This window comes from Mercenaria mercenaria, chromosome 14 (assembly GCF_021730395.1).
Source record: "Mercenaria mercenaria strain notata chromosome 14, MADL_Memer_1, whole genome shotgun sequence".
NCBI classification, from domain to species: Eukaryota; Metazoa; Mollusca; class Bivalvia; order Venerida; family Veneridae; genus Mercenaria; species Mercenaria mercenaria.
The window spans coordinates 54,900,101-54,925,451 of NC_069374.1; the positions used below are offsets into that span (position 1 = coordinate 54,900,101).

The 25,351-nt window shown below is 35.5% G+C and overlaps 1 protein-coding gene across 1 annotated transcript; it reads left to right on the forward strand.

Moving 5' to 3' along the window:
- Window positions 1-1,791: 1,791 nt before the first annotated feature.
- Window positions 1,792-24,304, forward strand: LOC123527545 (carotenoid-cleaving dioxygenase, mitochondrial-like). Its single transcript, XM_053523541.1, has 13 exons — window positions 1,792-1,905; window positions 7,684-7,806; window positions 8,509-8,644; window positions 9,349-9,490; window positions 10,402-10,540; window positions 11,525-11,606; window positions 12,693-12,810; window positions 15,027-15,138; window positions 18,349-18,506; window positions 19,533-19,638; window positions 20,287-20,387; window positions 22,622-22,733; window positions 23,004-24,304. The coding sequence occupies exons 1-13, from the start codon at window positions 1,842-1,844 to the stop codon at window positions 23,165-23,167; spliced, it is 1,557 nt and encodes a 518-aa protein (XP_053379516.1). The 5' UTR covers window positions 1,792-1,841; the 3' UTR covers window positions 23,168-24,304.
- Window positions 24,305-25,351: the final 1,047 nt, after the last annotated feature.

Genomic DNA, 25,351 nt, shown 5'->3' on the forward strand with positions numbered 1-25,351 from the left:
TAAGAAGTGAACACTGGTGTCTGCGGTGAATAGAATGTTAAAAAAGAAATCTGATTGCCAATCATTCACCAGATGCGGTGAATGAACAGCGAACTACTGCTGTGAATAGCTACATTAACCTTTTATTAACTTTCTATTAACTTTCTATTAACTTTCCATTCACCGGAGAAGGCTTGTTCTGTAAGGGTAAGGACCTGACATAACATATTTTATACATTTTGACAAACTATGCAAACTGAAAATAAAATGTAAAATAATGAATGTTGAAGGTAAAATGAGTACGTACATGTGTATTTTGCACTAATCCCAGCGAAATGCTAGAAAAGCTCTTTGGCCTGATGGTAGAGGTCGTACTTGGGAGGTGGATCGAGTCATTCATACCACTCAAGGATATAAAGTGCAGGCTGTGCGCCCTTGACGACATCCGCGCAGTCTGGTCAGGATCCATGCTGTTCGCTAACGGTTTCTCTAATTGCAATAGGGTTTGAAAGCTAACAGCATGGATTCTGACCAGACTGCACGAATGCACATGCTGGTCTGGTTCCATGCTGGTCGAAAACGCACTATGTTGGTTTTCTCATGGTGCGGCTCATATGCGACGAGTATTTTACTGAATTAAGGAAGCTAGACTATGTACCAAAACGTTTTTATTCTAGACCCAATACGAATACACTAAATATTGTTTAAAGAATTATTAAACGCGGACTCGATCAAAATCCAAATGTTTCTTAAAATTATACTTAACTTCTTCAGGTGAAAATAATATTATACCTTTTATGTACAAAACATTTATAGCAAAAAAATATTTTTGTTTATGGCTGGAAAGTACGTCCGTCCGAAATCGCACAAGATAGAACTTAGCGTTAAGGTATTATACGCCACCTACCGATTCTGAACGTACTGAAATGAAATTTTCACAAATTAAAGTTGACAGTATTTCCAAAAGACTGGTATATTTTTCAGTTATCTGTTATTCTCCATTTTGCTGCTGTAAATCTTCAACCATGACCACTGACGTCATTTTTTTTTCAGCAGAGCGCAAAATGAGGCACTTGACAGTTTTTAAGTAAGTTATAGCGTTTTATATAGAAGAAAAACACAGCAAAAAAAATATATTCAAGTTTGTGTTAAAAATATTGTTAGAATTCCTGTAATTTTATGTAATACTTAGGTATTACGTGCAACTGATCTTAAGGCCTAAAAAATTCTTTGTTTCCGGTAACATGCTCAAAAATATTAGGGTAGGTAGGTCGGAATTTTTTTTTTAATTTTTTTTTTTATTAAGGGGGACTTTTCGGAAATTATTTTTGTGTCAAAAAATGAATACAATTAAGGGGGTTATGCCTTTAGAGCATCAGTAAGTTGATTTCTAACATCACTGGCCATGTTTAAAGCATAAAATGTGCAGTTTTGCAACTTTTTGTTAAAAAGTTGAAAAAAAAAATTCTCCAAGGCCATTAAAACATTTAGGGTCGGGCCAAAAATTTAGGGTAGGTCGGGATACCGGAAACAAACAATTTTTTTACGACTAAGCCATAATTTTCATTGCTGAAAAATGTAGAAATATCATAGTGATGTTTATTTTTTTATACTTGCAAACTTAGGAAATAAATTCCATGTAAAACCCCCATTACAAATTGCCGAATCAGATAGCGATGTACAATATTTAGGACTGTAATTTATCATTTTCATAATCACTGACAGGAGAAAGTCATGTGATTGCAACATTTTATGTTGACAATATGGCAACTGTCATGTGACAACAAAGAATATATGACAAGCAGGTTCGTATAAAGCTCATTTGCACTAATAGGTTCGCGCGTGTGTGTTTTTCTCTAGCCATGCATAAACTATTTCAAACTATTGAGCAGGAATATAAAACTCCAGTGGAGGGAAAAATAACAGGTATTTTCTCTTTTTTTAATAATAAAAAATTCTATCATAATTACCTTTAATTAAGAAAAAATTAATCTGCGCGACTGTTATACAGGCTCTTTGCATATAGAAATTATGTGTGTTATAATGTCTTGATAAAGATAGTGCGAAGTGACTTTCAGTCGTGGAACTCGGCGATGTTTTAAAGAATAACAGGAAAGTCTGTTTTAAATGTTTTTGTTTTAAATTAAGCCGTACTTGTATTAGAGTCTTAGCGGACAGCTTACCGCTACTGCTCAAGTTCCGAAGGACCGGAAGTCAATAAATTTGAGTCGTAGTATTAGAAGAGACGACCTTGATATTCTGTGGTATAAGACCAACTTGACCGAATGCTGAAGTTACCTCCCCTTACCGAATGCTACCAATTGACCGGTAAGCGATTAAATAAGTGTGCATGACATCAGAAATAAGTTTTCAATGATTTTTTTTTTCTGCAAGCTTGCACTATAGTCCAGCAAAATATAGACAGAGAGTCATAGCAGTGTAGTAAGTTTAGTTTAAAAATCCTTCTTTAGAGTTCATGTACGAAGGAATTCTATCTCGGCCGTGGTGTAGACCATGTCATCTTCTCGAAAATCAAGAGCTAATTACTGTTTAGATATACATTGTATTATTTGGACTTTAACACGATAGCACGGGAATGAGGCGTAAACTTACTATAAGTAGCACTTTCGGGTTAATTCGGGTAATGGTGGAAAGAAAAGTATCCTATCCCATCTGGGGTTTTTTTTCAAGTTAAAGTTTAATGTAAGCACGTTTCAGTTTTTGTTTCATTCTGGACCTTCTGGTAGCATTTTCCAGGGCACAAAGTTTCAGTCTTGTTTAATAGGAAAATAGTTTGGTCGTGCTAGAATTTTATATAATCTTATAAAGAATGGTCAAATTTATGTATAATATATACATTTATCGGTCTTAATAAGACTGTGACGTAGTGGTCATCATGATCATCTTCTTCTGTGATCGCCTCATTCTAGATGAGTATACTCACGATTTAATTGAAATACTTTACATAAGCAACCGTCACGATATGGGACAACTATTAACATCTAAAAGACTAGAAGTCTTTCTTTGTATACACTGTTTATATTAAAAAACTGATAAAACAAAGTCTGTTGATGTTGCTAGGACAGTTTTAATGCCCTCCAGCGTAGGTCATGTGAAGAGAGACGTCGGCAAGGAAAACATCAGCCGTGAGTTCATCCCCGCTTACCAGGTAGGCCTACATACCAAGTGATTAACAGTCCTTCGGACGAGATTTTAAACTGGTGGCGTTTGTACCTTGCATGTTAAACGGGGCCAGGAATTGGAACATCAGCTGTATCTTGCACTATCCTCTAAAACTATTAAATGGTAAATGTTCTTCGTAAGTGGAAGAAGTATCCGCAGTTTGGAAACCGATGGCAACAGTAATACACATGGGTTTTGATGATTTTTATTGCATCATGTTGAATCAAAAACAGTTCATTTGTCTCATATGGAACTTGCAAACTCTAAATTGCATTTTTTGAGAGCTAGAAATTAATAGAAAATACACGAAGAAGCGAGTGTTTCATTTAAATGCCATATGTACCTGTATATGTAGCAATAAATGCAGTTGAAATCGAAGCACTTCTAGCCTACATAGCCGGGCTCAATGCTCGAGTAACTGGAGAGGAAGCCGTTTAGCTGGCTTTCGACGTGAACGGTCGGTGATTCCATCCAGGCGTGGTATTTGGTGGTATTTTAGTAAGACTGGCGGTATTCTTACGCGACAGTCTCGGTCACGGTTGGTCAGATCCTAATTCAAAACAGCATTGAAATCACATCTCTCACGGTGTGACATCACTGAAGCGGTCTAAAAAAAATCTTGTTCCAAATTACTTACCATTGTTTACTCTGCAAATGTTCTTTAATGAAATATAGCCACATAATATAATATGGTAATAAATATTTCATGGTGTTATTGCAAATAAATAGGGAGCCTATTTTAAAAGAATATCACATGAGTGTCTTTTCATATTGAATTTATTAAACCAGTTGAAGAAAAAAAACATGCGAGGCTCTGTCATGCATTTTATCAGGTTTTTTTCAACGAGTCATGATAAGAATTTCAATTCGGAAGGACACAACACATGTAAGCTTTTCTAGCTGAAATATCAAATTCAGTCTCCTTTCTTTACCTCTTATAGACCAAGTCAATTCGAATGTAACGTGTCCTATAATTATGTAGCCTATTCTCAAAATTATTTAATGGCTTTATTTCACTCACGTGGCGTCGAACACGATAAAATCACAGGCACGAGTATCGGACCTGGGACAAAAAATATGACCAGACTGATAAAAATCCTTGTTTTCATCCTAAATGTTTCGAAAATAAAAATATACAGTAAAATATGAGCCCCCTTGAAAAGATACATATGTCTACAGTAGACATATGTATCTTTTGAAGGGGTATCATATTTCATTACATATTTTTCATTTTTGACTCAGTCTGGTCATATATTTTGTCCAAGGTCCGATACTTGTGCCTGTGGATAAAACTGCTACTGTATGTAAATTTGGTAAGAAGTTTTTTCCGTTTGTTATTTAGCTTATTTTTTTTACTGTAAAAGTACCGTCCCTTACTTTAAGAAGTGCCATTTGCTTTTGTAAGGGAAAGCATATCGCTGCAAACAAAACGTTGCTCATTATTGTTATTATAGATTTGTAATTTTTTATTATTTATGTTGGCATATTTCTGCCACGGGACAGCTTGTATCTTTAATTTACAGTGCTTTAGGGTACAGCCGCCAGTAGCGGATTTTAGGGTATAGAGCCTGAGGATAGGACTGTATGATAGGTTTTAGACTTTAAGTATTATATAATTTTCATATCATTCTTTTACTAGCATGCAGATAGCCATTCTGACATACATTTTAGATGTTTGATTATTGTGTCATTTTTCATATGTCAACAAATGAAAATCAAGGCTATCCTTATTCCTACTGACTAAATCGGTGTGTATGTAAAAATAGTCAGTGAATTTAAAGTATTTGATAGAAATTTAAAAAGCTGATTTTTTTTGTAAAAAGAGAATACATTATTATTCTGATTTACAGTAAAAAAATCTTGGGAAGTTTGTTTAGATGTGGATTTTAAACGAAAAATGGAAAAAATGATCAAGCTATCCTGACACCCTGAATCAGCGCATATGTAAAAAAAAAAGGAAAATGATCATGTGCATGTAGATCTATAACATTTTAGCGTAGTCATTCATCCGAATAATTAAGACACAATTGTCTGGATAGGACAAATGTTAACCTGATGATATATTGTAAAATATCCCAACCTGCCAAAAAGTGAAATGTCAACAATAAATTACAGGTAGCAACAACACTGTGCTTCAGGGTATTTAAGTATTTTGTAACATTTATATCCCCATGTTAAAATATAATCCCAATCCACGGCTGAAGTTACCTCCCCTTATCATTCGTCCGCAAAACTGAAATGAAAGTGAGTAAAAATTTTCCAACATCTGATTTTATCTGAAACAAAATTTAGATTGAGTCGTGATCGGAAACTGCATGTTAAATAAGTGAAGAAGAAAACCAGTACTGAATGCTCAACCAAAACACATGTTAAGGTTGATTTTGATTTTCTTTTTATAAAATTTTAATAAGAATTTCAAACACACCAGTAGCTCTAGTTGAAAATATTTATAATACTTTAAAAATGCAACCCCCATTTACATTTATTTATAGATGTATTCTAACTTTGGATAAAAATGGGTGATATTTTTTACTCAGATATATTTTGTCTATCCCAGGCCAGATACTACTGTCTGTGGATGTTTGTACTTTCAAAGCGATATTTTGAAAAATACTCAAGTCAGTTAGTATACTATAGGTCAGTTTTGGAGCCTGTGTAGCTGAGTGGTTAAGACATCTACTTCGAATTACCTGCATCTCACTTCTATGGGCTCGAGTCGATCTCGGCTCATCATGTGAGGAAGCCATCCAGCTGGATTGTAGAAGTTTGGTGCCATTCTGAGTCTGTTTGGCTGGTCATTTTAGGTCTTCCTCCACTATTAACCCGTATCCTGCTAAGTTTCTATTATGAACTGGTCCAATCCTTCAGTTTAGACAGTAACAATTAACTGTTAAAAGGAGTGCTTACCTAAAAGATACTGACTGAATGGCGAACAGTGCAGGTTTTGATCAGACTGCACAAATTTGCAGGCTGATATTTGATCTACACTGGTTGCAAAAGCAGAACCAATTGTGTCCAGCTTGATAAGGATTAAAGTTGCAAAGTTGTCTTATGACAAAAAATTGACCTGTTGTGACTGAAAACTCTGCAAAAAAAGACAAATTTTCACAAAACAAAAGATTTAAATAACCTTTTAGAAGTCTGTGGCTTTTAATGACAATATGTGAGAGTTGATATAATCCTTACCCTGCTAAATTTCTATAATGAACTGGTCTATAATTCAATTTAGACAGTACCATTAACTGTTAAAAGGGGTGATTACAATGTGAATTAGCATAAAGCTATTTAAAACATAAATAATAATTGAGCCGCACCATGAGAAAACCAACATAGTGCATTTGCGACCATACTGTTCACTAACGGTTTCTCTAATTGCAATACCAGACTGCGCAAATGCACTATGTTGGTTTTTCTCATGGTGCGGCTCTTATTGTTATTAATGATCTTTCTTACAGAAAAAGAAACACTAAATTACATTTTCTAGTAGTAACTGCATGAACTACTTGTATCATAAAGGAGCTAACAGTGCTTTTAACCTCTTGGTCACTGTGGTTAATGTACCAGTAGTGTGTTTTTTTTTAACCTGGATTTGTCAGTTTGATATGTACTTTACAGTTTTTGTAACGAGGGTGTACCGGTACCATATTTAGATTGATTAATAGTACATCACAAGATAAGTTCATTGCCAGTGTAAACATGTGTCTACTAATTATTTAACCCTTAACCTGCTATATTTCCGTAATGGACTGGTCCATCTTTCAATCTGGACAGTACCACTTATTACTCAAAGGGGTTTTCACTGAAAATTTACTGACTGAATAGCGAACAGTGCAGACCATGATCAGACTGCACGGATGTGCAGGCTGATCTTGGTCTGCACTGGTCGCAAAGGCAGAATCATCTGCCGCCAGCAGGCTAGGGGTTAATTTTTTTTATATTTCAAGCATGCTAATATCCATTTTATGGAATTAGATTATGTACCATTACTTCTTAATATATTTGTTAATTAATTTGTAAAACTAGGTAGCATCTTTAAAAGAAAATTTTAATACAGTCTACAGTACTTTTTAGTAAAGACTACCAAATTGGAATTGAAAAAAGAATCTCTTTAAAGACCCATTCTTTTACAAAATGGATCTCAGAACAGTTGAAATTGTACAGTACAGTGTATGAGAGAAAATGACCATTCAGAGCATGTTATATACTGCATAAATGGAAAAGTTTGCCATGTAGCGAAATCAAGAAATTTGTGAAAATATCAGCCAGCCTGAATTTCTATGTCACCAAGACATGTCATTATAGTCAAGTAAAGATAAACAAGTTTGGCTCTAGCAATTTAATTTTTGGCGATACATGAATACTTCTCCTCACAAAAAGTCTGGAATCAACAGCTCATGAGCTTTTTGACCTGTGAAAATATCCACTTCTTCAATAGTTGTACAGTTTAAACAGGCCCTGGTTGGTCTTTAGCACAAATTATTATAAATTTGTAGGTGAAGAGTATGATCTTTTTGTTTCTAGGGGATATACCAGGATGGTTATGTGGAAGTTTGTACAGAAATGGACCTGGCATGTACGAGGTGGGAGAAGACAAATACCGGCACTGGCTCGATCCTCTGGCCATGTTCCAGTGCTTCAGAATTCGTGAGTACATCCTCGTAAACATTAGATATGAATGAAATGAAGATGCAACACCACTGAATGGAAACTTAACCGAAAACAGCCAAAAGTTTTTGTTACATGTACAATATGTGGCTGTCACCGATAATTACGATGTCAAGGTATTGAAGATATGGACAGGTTGATCACTTGAGTGTAGTATAGGATATGAATTCAGTGATATTATTGTCCAATTTATTTGACCTGTCAAAAAATGGACCCGGCTTTCATTATATTCTGTTCGAGCCTATTTGAAGATTAACATGAAAGCCGGGAACATGTTTTGAGATATGAAGAATGCATAATTACTTCTGAAATAAGTTTACCACTTACATTTTATTATTGCATACACAATGCATCACAGAATCGTAATGTAATCATAATATATTCCAGTGCAAAGAGAAAACTACTGTATGTTTGAAATTTAACTTTATAATTTATAACTCTATTTTTTTGAAGGTCAGTCATAACATGGAAGATTTTACTTGCTCAGATGGGTAGCTTTTGCTATTCTTGTTATAAGTATGACTATTTTATATTTTACAAAATATGTACTAAAAATTAGCCAATCAATGATAGCCCTACTTATAAATTCAGAAATTTATGACAGTTTCCCATTAAGCTATTGTTTTACAATAAAATATGTACTGAAATTCTTAAGAAGTATGAAAAAAATATATTTTACAGGTGACAAGAAGGCATCGTATCAATGTAGATATTTAGAGAGTGATGCGTATACAAAAGCGATGGAAGCAAAGCGTATAGTGGTTCATGAATTTGGCACTGTTGCTACCCCAGACCCATGTATTAACAGTTTCAAAAAGTACGTAATTTAAATAGCAAAAAAATATACAAAAAAACGTACAAATGGGACAGCCAAAATATTGTTCTTATTGTATGTGGTCTGTAGTTTATTACAACTACATGTATTTACAGTGGAATTGAAACTGTAGGTTTTTCAGGGTGAGTTCTTTAGAGCAGGTTTCACTGTATAATATCCATACAAAAAAGTCAGACCATATTTTTTAAAGGCGTACATTTTATTTCCTACTTTACAAATTACCATCTCAGGAGCAATAACCACTGTACAGTAAGCTTATCTGCCTTAATAGGGATGCATTACTGTATAAGCAAAAATTTTCCAGAGGGTTTAATTTTCGTTATGTTCGCGAGGCCCTACACCTAGCGAAAATTAATCCTCACATAAATATTCACCATTAGTATAATTCAGATTCAAGTAGGATACCATTTTTACAATTTTGCTTATATTAAACCTTGCGAACATGCTCAAAATTTCAAATTCGCAAAATTTTGACCCAGCGAAAATACGTGCTTTTACAGTATTAAGCATATCTTCCTTAATATTGATGTATTACCAATAGCAGATATAAGATGCTACATGATTTTTTTTTTTTTGCTAAAAAATAAACTGATATTGTGAGGTACATGGTGAGACAAGCCTCTTGGATTTCATCAAAATTTATCAAAAAAAAAGAAATGCTAATTTTACTTTATCATTTTCTCCAGGCAGTTAAGTCACTTCGAGATGGAAGATGCAACAGACAATACGAATGTTAGTTTCTTTCCATTAAAAGACGAGCTGTATGCAGCTACAGAGAGAAACTTCATTAACAGAATAGATCCCGAGACCCTAGACAGATTAGAAAAGGTAAAAATAGCATTTGTATTACATAGGGGACAATTGGTAAAGTGAGGATGGGCCTGTGTGACTAAGTGGTTATCTTTGGCTTTCGAATGATTTGTCTCTCACATCTGAGGTTTTGAGTCCTGCTTGGTTTATCATTTGAGGAAGCCATCAAGCTGGTTTACTGAAGGTCAGTTGATCTACCAAGATGCCTGTCCATGCCTGATATAATGCAGTTTAGGCCTGACCTATAATTGTGTCGGTGTGCAAAAAAAAAGTCTAAACTATCGAAGCTGGGAAGCCCTTACTTAACCTTATAATGGTGAAACTTAAAACCCCTAAGACAAGTAATATACTGTAATAATTTTCTCCTTTTCCCTACGGGGAATTTTAGATTTCTTTTTGTATAATGCAGCTTTCTACCGCAAATTTTCTCGAAACTCAAGCTCAGATTCTCATAATCAAAGAAATTATATATTTCCCATAGGTTTCAATGTTAACTTCAATACTGATTATCTCCCCCAAAAATGATAAAATTAAAAAAAATCTCTTGATGAAACGTTTTTAATTTTGAATGTCTTTAAAGTGACCAAATTTCATTTAAATATTACCATCCAGTTACAAGATATGAAATATGGCTATTACACCATGTTATCCTTAAGAGGACGATGTTAGGACTGGTCAGCCTGGTGTCAGTATAATTTGACTGGGTGGGGTATCATGTCATGTCTCTAAGGCATGATATTCCAGTGAGGCAGCACTATAAGGTTAGGCATTGTGCTCACTGCTGCAAGAAGACACTGTTGTTTATATGACTGAAAAATTGATGATAAAGATGCTGAAGCCGAACACACACACAAACAAGTAAAAGCAGATAGAGATGCTATCTTGTTGAGTATTTGTTAATGTAAACTTTTGTTTTGTCTATTTTTCAGGTGAAGTTAGAGAACTGTGTTGCAGTAAACTGTGCCACAGCTCATCCACATTATGATGCAGACGGTACAATTCATAACCTTGGTAACACGTATCAAGGCTGGCCGAAAACCTGTCTCATACGCATACCACCAAAGAAAGGTATATTAATGAGCCGCGCCATGAGAAAACCAACATAGTGGCTTTGCGACCAGCATGGATCCAGACCAGCCTGCGCAGTTTCTCCAATTCCAATAGGCTTTAAAAGCGAACAGCATGGATTCTGACCAGACTGCGCGGATGCGCAGGCTTGTCTGGATCCATGTTGGTCTGGTCGCAAACCCACTACATTGGTTTTCTCATGGCACGGCTCAATTTTGGTTTAACCCTTATCTTGCTGGACATGATTGATTCTACCTTTGCGACCAATGCAGATCAATATTAACCTGCACATCTGTGCAGTCTGATCATGATCTGCACTGTTCCCCATTCAGTCAGTATCTTTTTTGGTAAGCACACCTTTTAACAGTTAATGATACTGTCCAAATTGAAAGATGGACAAGTTCATTATAGAAATTTAGCATGGTAAGGGTAATGGACCGGTAATGACAATTGATAATTTCTATGCTATTGCATATTCTTGTTTAGTATTTCAGCATTCTTCGCACAAACTGTAGCTCAACCAGAATATAGCTTTCCGTATGAACTTGAGAATGCCAAAACCAGACATGTAGAATATGTAATCGATTGGAAATTGCTCAGTTGTCAAGGGTCCACTACTTTAAGTCATGAATTTCAGAACAGTTTTTTAAAGTTTTTATTAATCAGGATAAGAATTAATGATAATTGCTTATCATTGTAAAGATCTTTATACAAAAAAATGGTACAAACATTTTTTTTCAATTTTGAAATCACACAATTGTGTCAAAAGTCATTTTTATTTTGTTTTCACAAATGTCTTTATCTTAGAAAAATTCTGTATCCAACTTTTGCAAAAAAGTAACCTTGTTTGGGAGTCTAGACATGTTTATTATGTCCTAATTGACATTAGATATGAATTCTAAAGATTTGCTAAAATTTGGCATATTTAGGCAATTATGCTTGATTAATTATTTGCAAATTAAATTTCTGTTGTTGTTTTTTCAGACAAAAGTGATGATTTCCCACAAGGCCAAGTAGTAGCATCACTAGCATCTCAGTCAAAAATGCACATAAACTACCTACACAGGTACCAGATAGCAGAAATATATTGGGCCATTGAGGGCTTTTATATTTTGGTTAAAAGATTTGGGTTTATAAAGTTTCCTTTTGTGAAGACTTGTTAAATTTATGTTTTATTTATATTTATCTTGCTAACAATGTTTATAAGAGAATTGTTTTCATGAAAGAATATGGTACTTATTATATGTACATTGAATTATTTGGTCCAGCGTCTTTACTACAGTTGAACTTCGTTTGCTGAAAATCAGATTCAAACTCCAACCTTCAAACTCTTGTCAGGTCTCAGCAAAATTCTTATATTAAGTAAATTTTTCCAATGCTTGAACTGCAAATAACATGAACTGATTTTGCCAAACCTGCTGGGTTAAGGTCACTAACTTTGAACCACTTGCTCTCATGTCTGTAAGTTCAAAACCCTGTTTTTGTGGATAAAACTTTCATGTGAGAAAGTTATGTATCTGGAGGCATACTAGCTCACAGGATGATTGTGGTTCTACCCAGATGCCGGCCCCTGACTAAACTGATGTCAAGATCGGTACCTAGAAGTCTTTCTCCGTCATTATGACCTAAATTGTGTTAGTGTGAATTCAAACTTAAGAAAATTTTAGTTTCTTTTTGTCTGGACATGGGTAATGGATCAATTCATTGTCACAGAGTTTTAACTGACTTGTTCTTTTCAATGATGCTTATTGAAGAACTAAAAGCATGAAGGCTTGTTATAAACATAGCTGACTTAAATTACCACATTTTTTTCTGTTACATAGAGCGTAAAACTTCTATTTTCCATGTACTCTAATTTTTTCATTAAATGAGCCTTGCCATGAGAAAACCAACATAGTGGCTTTGCGACCAGCTTAGATCCAGACCAGCCTGCGCACCTGCGCAGTCTAGTCAGGATCCATGCTGTTCACTTTCATAGTCTATTGCAATTAGAGAAACCGTTAGCGAACAGCATGGATCCTGACCAGACTGCGCAGATGCACAGGCTGGTCTGGATCCATGCTGGTCGCAAAGCCACTATGTTGGTTTTCTCATGGCACGGCTCAAATGATAATATACAGCTATGAATGTTCTTAAATGTATCTTTTTTCAGCTTTGGTATGTCTGAAAACTACTATGTATTTATTGAGCAACCTTTACACATGAATATGAAAAAGGTAGCATCAGCAAAGATCCAAGAAGCAGCGTTAGAATGGAAACCTCAGAGTAAGGTTGGTAAATTGATTTTTGCAAAATGGCAGTTTGGACATTATGCTTTGAATTTTTTAGGCATTATATACTTTTGTAAATGTGAAGAGCACATAGGGAGTGGTAGTCTGGTGGATAGGTACTGGTTGCTCATCTCAGTGGTAAATGAATTGAGCCAATTTTAGAAATAATGCGAATGTCTTGTAGACACTATTTTTTTAGGTAAATAAAACACATGTTTATTTTATTTATTACTTAAAGTTCAAATGATTGTTATTTCAACTTACTGAGAAAGTAATAACTTGATTATGTTGAAGGATGTAGAAAAAATGCCAAATTGCCAGATCTACTTCAAGCTCTGGAATATGTTGAGCACTGGAATATGCTGAGCACTGGAATATGCTGAGCTCTGGAGTATGCTGAGCTCTGGAATATGCTGAGCTCTGGAATATGTTGAGCACTGGAGTATGCTGAGATTTTGAATGTGCTGAGCTCTGGAATATTATGAGCTCTGGAATTTGTTGAGTACTGGAATATGCTGAGCTCTGGAATATGCTTAGCACTGGAATATACTGAGCTCTGGAATGGAATATGCTGTGCTCTTGAATATGCTGAGCACTGGAATATGCTGAGCTCTGGAATATGCTGAACACTGGAATATGCTGAGCTCTGGAATATGTTGAGCACTGGAATATACTGAGCTCTGGAATATGATACTGGAATATGCTGAACTCTGGAATATGCTAAGCACTGGAATATGCTGAGCTCTGGAATATGCTGAGCACTGGAATATGCTGAGCTCTGGAATATGCTGAGCTCTGGAATATGCAGAACTCTGGAATATGCAGAGCACTGGAATATGCTGAGCTCTGGAATATGATGCTGGAATATGCTGAGCTCTGGAATATGCTGAGCACTGGAATATGCTGAGCACTGGAATATGCTGAGCTCTGGAATATTTTTAGCACTGGAATATACTGAGCTCTGGAATGGAATATGCTGTGCTCTTGAATATGCTGAGCACTTGAATATGCTGAGCTCTGGAATATGCTGAACACTGGAATATGCTGAGCTCTGGAATATGTTGAGCACTGGAATATGCTGAGCTCTGGAATATGATGCTGGAATATGCTGAACTCTGGAATATGCTAAGCACTGGAATATGCTGAGCTCTGGAATATGCTGAGCACTGGAATATGCTGAGCTCTGGAATATGCTGAGCTCTGGAATATGCAGAACTCTGGAATATGCAGAGCACTGGAATATGCTGAGCTCTGGAATATGATGCTGGAATATGCTGAGCTCTGGAATATGCTGAGCACTGGAATATGCTGAGCACTGGAATATGCTGAGCTCTGGAATATGCTGAGCACTGGGATATGCTGAGCTCAGGAATATGTCGAGCACTCAGTCTGGAATATGCCAAGCACTGGAATATGCAGAACTCTGGAATATGCAGAGCACTGGAATATGCTGAGCTCTGGAATATGATGCTGGAATATGCTGAACTCTGGAATATGCTGAGCTCTGGAATATGGCTCCACCACTGTAGTTATATCAAACTCTTCTTTGGTGTCATGTAAATGTTGAATAAAGGTACTCTGTTACTGTCAACTGTAAAACAGGAATGGCCAAAATGCTCAAAACAACGCTGGCTTTGGAAGCAAGACAAACTTGTGATTCAGATATTCTTCTGTTATAAAGACATAACATTATCATACCAAGCTTTTTTAAGGTCATCTTTGCATAAAGACCTACCGCATTTACACACTTACCTCTGCGTGTCTCAATATAACTATATATACCAAGTGGCGTGTATATACTGGAGAGGGTGTTTATACCAAGTATATATTTGAGTAATATAGTGTATAAACTAGAGATAGTGTATATACCAGGTAGAATGTGCATACTGGGTAAGGTAACCCACCCGCTTAGCTCAGTGGGGAGAGCACAGATCTAAGGATCATTGGGTCATGTGTTCGATCCCTGGGCAGGGCGTGTTCTCTGTGATGATTTGACAAAAGACATTGTGTCTGCTATCATTCGTCCTTTCTCTCTGATTCATGTGGGGAAGTTGGAAGTAACTTGCAGAGAACAGGTTTGTACTGGTATAGAAGCCAGGAACACAAGTTAGGTTAACTGCCCACCATTACGTAACTGAAATACTGTAGAAAAATGGCGTTAAACACAAAACAAACAAAAACATACTAGGTAATGTGGTTATATTGCTTTTTTTCAGCCGAGGTTCCGAGTGATTGACAAGAAGACCGGTGCAGAGATAAATGCTAACTTAAGATTTGAGACTGACACATTTATGTTTATGCATCATATCAACACATTTGAGGATAAAGGTAGTGTATACTGTTCAGCCTCTGTTAACATGAGCCGCGCAGTCTGGTCAGGATCCATGCTGTTCGCTGTCAAAGCCTATTGCAATTAGAGAAATCGTTAGCGAACAGCATTGATCCTGACCAGGATGCGCAGGCTGGTCTGGATCCATGCTGGTCGCAAAGCCACTATGTTGGTTTTCTCATGGCGCTGCTCATATCATTGCTGTAGAGCAGATCCCTTTCCTATAAAGGCAGAAGAATCTTTCCAATTAGACCAGTTTCTCTGTAAATTTACCTACCAAGAAAACAACCTCTTCAAAACAAGCATATTTTAGTTTTCCCAATAATGTTTGTCTAGAGGATTGCACTTTGCTTTTGTATTGTAGTTTTATAGTCTTTTTTTTTATTTACCCTTTTTTGATATATTTTTATTTTGACATGGTTCACCACCACTAATCATAACAAAAATTATATATAAACTTAAATGTTGAGTATTGCTCAACCCGGGGCTAGAGGGCATGGACGGTAGCTTGCATTTCCACTACCGTCCATGAACAGGCTCAATCAAACTGCGCCTGCAACATTTTTATTTATGTCGTGTTGGGCGACCTGTGGTTTTCCATGTTTTTATTTTGTCACCAACAGTGTTGTTAAAGGATTTCATTTCAAAATAGGGATTTACTGGTGTTTTGGCAGTGTGTGTGTAAATCTAGTTGATATTGAATTGTTCTGAACTTTGACACACAAGATGCTTATTCAATTGTCTAACTAGTTTGGCATACATGTATCCATAGGAGTAGTTATAGTAGCTTTGTAAGGGGAAATATACAAAAGTTTTGCAGCGGAAATATTGCGCGATTTTAGGAGCACAATTTTCTTCCGCTAAAGAACAAGTGCATATTTCCCAATGCAAAGATAATAACCTTTTTATTACTTACGTATCTACAATTAAAAATTGCAATTTAAATATACTTGGCGTCATTGAAAAGTTACCACTTAATATATACCACTTTACTTGTTTATACAATATCTACGTCACTTTTTCATGGCCTGTGCGTGGTCTATTACTCATAGACCCTGTTTGATCATGTCTCTTTACCCATTTCATGACTGTCAGGTGAGAACAGCACATACGATGTGCAATTTCACGACATGAATGTTTGGCGCCAACCATGTCAATGGCCTGATGACGTTGATCGTGTCTTAAACGTGGCAGTCTTAGCAAGGATATTCTGGATTTTTCAACGTATTCCTTTTAGTCTGTCGACTGACTTTCAGGTGCAATGAATGATTTGCGATAGAATTTTCGTACATGTCGACATTGCTGGAAAAAGTCATTTTGCACGTGCAGCCCATGCCTCAAATGGAGGTAAACGAATTTGACAAATCTTTACACCAGTGACGTCTCAGATGCATAAAAAATGTAGACATGTTATGCTTTTAACACAGTCCAATGCGATTTTTAGCTCACCTGTCACGAAGTGACAAGGTGAGCTTTTGTGATCGCGCAGCGTCCGTCGTCCGTGCGTACGTGCGTCCGTGCGTAAACTTTTCCTTGTGACATCTCTAGAGGTCACAGTTTTCATGGGATCTTTATGAAAATAAGTCAGAATGTTCATCTTGGTAAATTCTAGGTCAAGTTTGAAACTGGGTCACGTGTGGCCAAAAAGTAGGTCAGTAGATCTAAAAATAGAAAAACCTTGTGACCTCTCTAGAGGCCATATTTTTCATGAGATCTTCATGAAATTTGGTCAGAATGTTCACCTTGATGAAATCTAGGTCAAGTTTGAAACTGGGTTACGTGGGATCAAAAACTAGGTCAGTAGGTCTAAAAATAGAAAAACCTTGTGACCTCTCTAGAGGCCATATTTCTCAATGGATTTTCATGAAAATTGGTCAGAAAGTTAACCTTGATGATATCTAGGTCAAGTTTAAAACTGGGTCACGTGCGTTCAAAAACTAGGTCAGTAGGTCTAAAAATAGAAAAACGTTGTGACCTCGTTAGAGGCCATATTTCTCAATGGATCTTCATGAAAATTAGTCAGAATGTTCACCATGATGATATCTAGGTCAAGTTCGAAACTGGGGCACGTGCGGTCAAAAACTAGGTCAGTAGGTCTGAAAATAGAAAAACTTTTTGACCTCTCTAGAGGCCATATTTTTCATGGGATGTTTATGAAAATTAGTCAGAATGTTCATCTTGATGATATCTAGGTCAAGTTCGAAACTGGGTCACGTGCGGTCAATAACTAGGTCAGTAGATCTAAAAATAGAAAAACCTTGTGACCTCTCTAGAGGCCATATTTTTCAAGAGATCTTCATGAAAATTGATCAGAATGTTCATCTTGATGATATCTAGGTCAAGATCGAAACTGGGTCACGTGCGGTCAAAAACTAGGTCAGTAGGTCTAAAAATAGAAAAACATTGTGACGTCTCTAGAGGCCATATTTCTCAATGGATTTTCATGAAAATTGGTGAGAGTGTTCAGCTTGATGATATCTAGGTCAAGTTCGAAACTGGGTCATGTGCGGTCAAAAACTAGGTCAGTAGGTCGAAAAATAGAAAAACCTTGTGACCTCTCTAGAGGCCATATTTTTCATGAGATCTTCATGAAATTTGGTGAGAATGTTCACCTTGATGATATCTAGGTCAAGTTAAAAAGTGGGTCACATGCCTTCAAAAACTAGGTCATTAGGTCAAATAATAGAAAAACCTTGTGACCTCTCTAGAGGTCATACTTTTCAATGGATCTTCATGAAAATTGGTCAGAATTTTTTATTTTGATGATATCTAGGTCACATGTGCTCAAAAACTAGGTCACTATGTCAAATAATAGAAATAACGACATCATATTCAGTTCAACACTGGGTCATGTGGGGATAGGTGAGCGATTCAGGACCATCATGGTCCTCTTGTTAAAACGTAAGGGCCATTAGGGTGGTAACTTTTCATTGACGCTGAGTATATTATGAATTAGTTCACTAGCCTGAATAAGATTGACAATACTGAGCTAAATAAAAGAATCAATGCAACGACACACATTCTAAATTACATCACACACCCGATATGAAATTTAGGCCTCCATTTATGGAAAAATATTGACGTTTCCGATTCCATTGAAACTTCACAGGGAATTAGAAACAAGTATCTAATAAGATGTCTTAATCTATTTTGTAAAACAAATGTTTTTAAAAAGTCTTATTTAATCATTTTCATATTTTATGTTTCAGGAAATTTGGTGATGGACATTATTGCATACAGGAAAGACTCTGTGTTACAATACCTATACTTGAAACAGCTCACCACGGAACAATGTGAGAATGAACACAGAAAAATTGAGGATCCTCTGACACGACGTTATGTAATTCCTCTCAAAATAAAACCCAATGTTAGTATATTTTTATTTGTAATTTTTTATCTATATAGTGAAACCTGGCACAAAATATTGTGTTTTTGGCTCAAGTACTTATTTCTTGGGGATGTGAATTGGTACATTGCATCTTTTGAATACAACATGAATAGCGATTTTATTAATTTGTTGTGTTTAAATTTTGTGGATTCACTGAACCTCTGAAATAAGATCCCTTGAAAATTAATGATTCTACAGTATTTTCAATTAAGGTTCTTTTAAAAACTGGTCTTAATAGTGATGTGTTCTTAGTATAAAGATGTTGTACCATGGGGTATTATGAATTATCATGGCAAAAAGGACAGTCTGTTTTTATTTTTTCAAATTCTGGTTTTGACAGATTTGTTACACTGATCTTATTTCTTTAAGAAAATTTGCATCTATCAGTATAGCATTTAACTGTATGGGAAATAGGGAAGACCTGTTGCTTATGTTGAGAGAACTTGTGGATCAACCGTTTTGTCTTATAGATGTACAAATGACTTGATTATTTATTTATATATATTATGTAGATATTGTTACTTTTACTTGTCCAGACATTGGTGGTTTCTTTTAATCCTTACCCTGCTAAGTTTCTATAATGAACTTGTCCATCTGCGTTTAATAATACATATATTTGTGTGTGTGTGTATGTGCGTGCGTGCGTGCGTAAAAAAACATTTTAACAGATTTTTTAAAGGTTGATAGTTTGTTGGCTTTTCCAAGTATGAAATTTATGAACTGAATGTTGCAAGACCTTACTAATATTGGGTAAAATTCCCACTGTATGGGTGATTTACACTTGGCATGAGGGAAGTTTCTGGGAATGAGGGAAGTTTGAAGTTTCTGGGAATGAGGAAAGTTTCTGGAATTGGAGCATATTCTGTATCTTGCACTCTCCTCCAATTAAAATTACTGACATTCTTCAGAAAAGTTGGCAATATAAGTGACTGGTGGTGACTATAAGTAAACTTAAACACACACATTGGTAGCATAAAGATGTTAAACAGATGTTTAATTTAACAGGCAACACCTGCAACAAACTTGGTCACATTACCCTACACAAAAGCCACTGCGAAAAGGAGAGATGCAAAAACAGTGTTCCTGACACATGAAATAATGGACAATATAGGTAAGTTATTTACTGATAAAAATCTGCACAAATACTGGTTGATTTAGGCGTGCCTTTTATTGATAACCAGGACAAAGACTGGCCAATATAGGTATATCTTATCTCTTTTGTTAGTGATCAACACTTATACTATATGTTGACTCTAAAGTTTGTATTTCCAGAAATTTGTTAATAGAAAAATTGAGCCTTTCCGTAGAACAAATTTGCCATTTATATTAGGGCTGGGATGATATCAAAATTTTGAAACCGGTTAATCGTCATCGAATCGAACCGGATAATCAGCCGCCATATTGAAAATGCTGTTTCCTTTCCTGACAACCATATCAATGCACTTTGTCAGGCACTTACGGACTTTATCGTTTGCAATTTGTTACTTAATAAGTCTAATAGTTTGGTGTATTTTATTTAATATAAATTCTATTGGGATAGTAGGATGTTTTTTGTTTGAGAGCGAGAAGCGGTTTTGCAAAATTGAAATCGGTTTCACCTAGTAATCGAATCGGATCCGATTAATCGAGTAATCGTCCCAGCCCTAATTTAAATACACTGGTCAACATCAGAATATCGTATTTTTCAAAACTTGTTAAAATGTTTGTTGAACAATATGTTATTTACATGTTTACATTATTGAAACATATATATTTTAAGGAATAGAATTCCCACAAATAAACTATCGTAACTACAACACTAAGAAGTACAGATATGTGTATGGTGTAGGATGGCATTCGAAGGCGGACATTATTCATACGGTATGACTGTGTTTGATATAAAACCTTAAGCATTACTGTCTCTTGAAACAAATTTGTAGTTTTTAGCAAGTATTTAAAGGATGCATTGAAATACTTGTGTTAGCACTAATCTAGACAAAATATACAACAGAACACACTTTTTCTATGAAGGCTCTCATAAATAGTTTCTAAAATACAGCAGAGTGCAAAAACTGAGGGGTACCATTTATATGTTTCAGTGTATTTTATTGGATGTTTTGCTTACCTGGTATTTTTTATATGCAATTTTATTTTTGTTTCTCCTTACCACTGACCAAACTTTTAAATGTAGTTCAAGTTATAATCCTCAAAATCTTTGGTAGATTGGGTAATTTTAGCAAAGATTTTATTTAGTGATTTTATGGTTAAGAGCATTATTCATGATGTGAAGATTTCTATTTTTGTGTTTTAGGATATAATGCAGATAGATATTCACATTTGTTTTGAATTCACTAGAGGTATTATTCCCAAATTTTAGTGAAACTAAAACCATTATGAATATTATAAGAAACTTTCATTGGCTGAAGGTGCTAATGGAAATATCTGGCTCAAGGGTATTTGTTTAGATGGTATTAAGGCTCTCAAAACAGTTATCCAAAAGCCAGACGTTTTCACCTGCACCTTCAACTAGTGTTGAATTCTTTTTCTTGCATTCTTTAATTAATAGAAGAAATAAAGGAAAACATTTTTTTTTCTTTTAAGCATTATTTTATTTGCTCAGCTGTCACGTAGTGACAGGGTGAGCTTTTGTGATCGTATTTTGTCCGTCGTCCATCCATCTGTTGTCCATCCGTTCACAGTTTCTTAGAGACCACATTTTGTAATCAGTTTTAAATCAATCTTGCACACAACTTGTATTGGCATAATATCTTGGTTCTTTTCGAAAACTGGCCAGATCCCTTCATGGGTTCCAGAGTTATGACCCCTTAAAGGGCCAAAATTTGCTATTTTTGGCTTGTGAACACGATAGAGACTACATTTTGAAATAAACTTTAATCAGACTTGCACACAACTTGCATAATATCACGGTTCCTTTCGAAAACTGTGAAAATAACATCATTGGTTCTAGAGTTATGGCCCCTTAAAAAGCCAAAATTTCCTATTTTTGGCTTGTGAACATGATAGAGACCATATTTTGCAATCAACTTTAATCAAACTTGCACACAACTTGTATTGGCATAATATCTCAGATCCTTTCGAAAACTTCCAGAGTTATGGCCCCTTAAAGGTCCAAAATTTGCTATTTTGGCTTTTGCAGCCATATAGAGACTTCATTTTATGGTTGATTTGATACAAACTTGCAAAATATCTTTAACAACAATAACTCTTTGATTCCATAATGAATACATCAGATCCAATCATGGGTTCCGGAGTTACGGCCCCTGATTGACCCCTGAAAGAGACAAATTTTAAATTTGTTCATTTTTACCTTGTGAAAACGGTAGAAGTGACATTATACATTTGATCTTAACCATACTTACACACAACCTAAGTGACTATTAAGACCTTGGTTCCTTTGAAAACCGGCTGGATTCCTTCAAGGGTTCTAGAGTTACTTTCTCTGAAAGGGGCAAAATTTTCTATTCTGAAACTTTCAGCCATATAGAGGTTTCATTTATGCATTCATTTGACACAAACTTGCACAGAATGTTTATCTTGATGATCTCTAGGCCAAGATAGAAACTGAATCATGTGGGGTCAAAAACTAGGCCACCAGGTCAAATCAAAGGAAAAACTTGTTAACACCACAGAGGCCACATTAATGATCCTGTTTTCATGAAACTTCGTCAGAGTGTTTATCTTGATGATTCCTAGGCCAAGTTCAAAACTGGGTCATGTAGGATCAAAACCTAGGTCATCACACAAATCAAAGGAAAAGCTTGTTAACACTCTAGAGGCCACATTTATGACCCTATCTTCATGAAACTTGGTCAGAATGTTTATCTTGATGATTCATAAGCCAAGTTTAACAGGTGAGCGATATAGGGTCATCATGACCCTCTTGTTATATCAGCATATGAATTTACACATTCATCCATCAGTTACAGCATGCGAGTCATCTTACACTCCTGGGTGTAAGACAAGTTTTTCTTGCTCCTGCAAAAAAATAAGCAAATCCTGTCTGGCATGCAAGAATTACCAATCTACGGCATCCTGTAGTATTCAGACAGTAAAAAATAATTTACTTAATTGAGCAAGTCTGATATCTGTTTTAGTTGGTAAAAATTGACATGGAAACGAAGTCACACAAGCAATGGAAGAGTGAAAATTGTTTCCCTACTGAACCTGTGTTTGTTCCCAGGCCAGATGGTACAGCCGAGGATGACGGTATGTGTTCTGTATATAGTTACACAATGTAAAAACTACAGTAAAATCTTTTTAAATATTTTGGTTTTAGATGCAGTGGCTTTTTTCGTGGTAAAATGAACACACAGATTCCACATTTTAAGAATAAAAATATGATTATTATCTGCATTTGTCTACCCTGTATTTATTATTGATGTCAATTTTACAGTCAGAATTCAACATCTGTTCCGTTTTGGACAGCCTAATAGTTTTTTATTTACTACTATGCACTGTCTTTCCTGTAATTTACAGGTGTGCTGTTATCTGCAGTAAGCCGGACAGATTTTGACGAGAAAGATGGAGCTAATGCTTTCCTTCTTATACTGGATGCCAAAAGTATGGAAGAAATTGCTCGAGCAGACTTTGGAGTACCAAGATTTCCTAAAGATTTGCATGGGTTGTTTAAGCCAACTTAGAATTTATTAATACATATTCTTACCAGCTTTTACCATGCATGAATGATGAAAAAGAAATACACAAAAATTTTCTCTAAGCAATTCTGGTGTGCCATGATTTCCTAGACTTGGGTGTGTTGTTTAGACCGAACTAGACTTCATCATTCATCTGAACATGTTTTATTCATGCCAATTGTTATCATGTACCGTACTTTGGGATATTTTCGTGTCAGCCAATTTTCGCCCTTTTAACCCAAAATGTAGTGTTTTTATTTTGGCATGTGTAATTTTTGCCATCTTACATAGGTAGCGAAAATTTGCCCAAAAATTTCATCAAAGTACAACAACATTACCCCGTTTTCGAAGAGTATCAAAGTTAGGTTACTTTTCTGCAATTATCCAACAACACAAATTGTGTACATGTGACTTTATTATTTCTGGTATATACATACTGAAATTTATTGCAAATCGTATTAAAACATAAAAGCAATAAAATTCGTTAAAATGTTTTGTTGAAAATATTTGAGAATAGACATGTTTGTTTTCACACTGTGTCTGTCACAACCATGTACAGTAAGTGTATCGAAATCTAACTGCCCATTAATTATCAACTACACATATTCAGTAGATTTAATTAAAATTGGTCAAGGTGAGAAAATCTCGGGGTTTCTTGTTTTTGTAACAATACAGGTAAAACAAGCAATTATCCTTTTATATCCGATGTCAGGTACCTGTCTATAAAGACCACCCTTGGGAGAGCCAAAAGGTGGTCTTTATTCACAGGTTAAAATATACTGTAAATGTTAAAATGGGAAACAAAAAATGTGGTCTTTAGAGCCAGGTGGTCTCTGTTCAGAGGTCTTTAACACAGGTTTGACTGTATTTGCAATTGGTAATCATGTAGATAAACAGGTATTGTAATGTTAACGTTTATATGGTGTTAAATTTTGGACATAGGTATATTTTTGAGCGTTATATTTTTGCCACTTCATATGGGTGGCCAAATAGGCGAAAAATTAACCATGACGAAAATATCCCAAAGTACTATATTTACCATCAGAATAAGAACTCCTATTTTAGAGAACTAAAATTTCTAAAAGATTTTTTAAGGTTCATTATGCCCATATATGTAAATATATGTAAATATATGTAGCATTGAGAGCCTGTACTAAGCATCGAGAGCCACTTATATTGTGTACTAAACTATCAGTCAAAACTGTTTAAAAGCCACCCTTGGAGAAATAAAATATGTGGTCTTCAGTAAAAGGTGTTTCCTTAGAACAGTTTATGGTACAGGTTTATTGCATGAAAGCATATATATGAATGTATATAGAACTTATTATTTTAATAAAATGTCTTGACACTTAGTTTTTCTTCATATTCTATTGTCCGTTATTTATATGTCAGCCTAGTTGATTAAACTTGATAAAAACAAAGTAACTGTCTGTTCTTTTTATCCCCCGACGAAAGTCGGAGGGATATAGTTTTGGTGTTGTCCGTCCTTTCGTCCGTCGGGAGCCATATCTAGGAAGTGGTTGGGAATATTTATATAAAACTTCATATACATTTTCACCACAATGAGTCTTTGCGGCCCATCAAGTTTCAGTCAGATTGCCCTAGTAACACCAGAGTTATGGCCCTTAGAAGTTTCTAGTGTTAACTATATGTGGTACTATAAATGTGGCAATTTCTGCATCATAACTTTTGATATATTTGACCTAGAACTATGAAACTTACAGAATTTAGATCACCATAATGTGGTTGTGTACGCACAATTTCGTTTGGATTTATTCTGTTACTTCAGAGTTGTTGCCCTTTAATTGTATAAAAATCCACGTATTTGTACATAACTGGTAGAACTTCATTAAATTTCTTGCATTCTTTTCCATGAACATTTATTGTAAACATGTGAAGTTGTGTACCCACACCTGGTCACCCACTTACCTTGGTTTCCCCCCCCCCCCCCCCCCCCGCAAAAAAAAAATTAATTCCTTATTTAAGATTTTTTTCAAACAAACTTAATATACATGTCCACCACTATGAGGTTATGGGGCATTCAAGTTTCACTCAGATTGCCCAAGTAACACCAGAGTTATGGCCCTTAGAAGTTTCTAGTGTTAACTATATAGGGTACTCTAAATATGGCAATTTCTGCATCATAACTTTTGATATATTTGACCTTGAACTATGAAACTTAAACAGAAT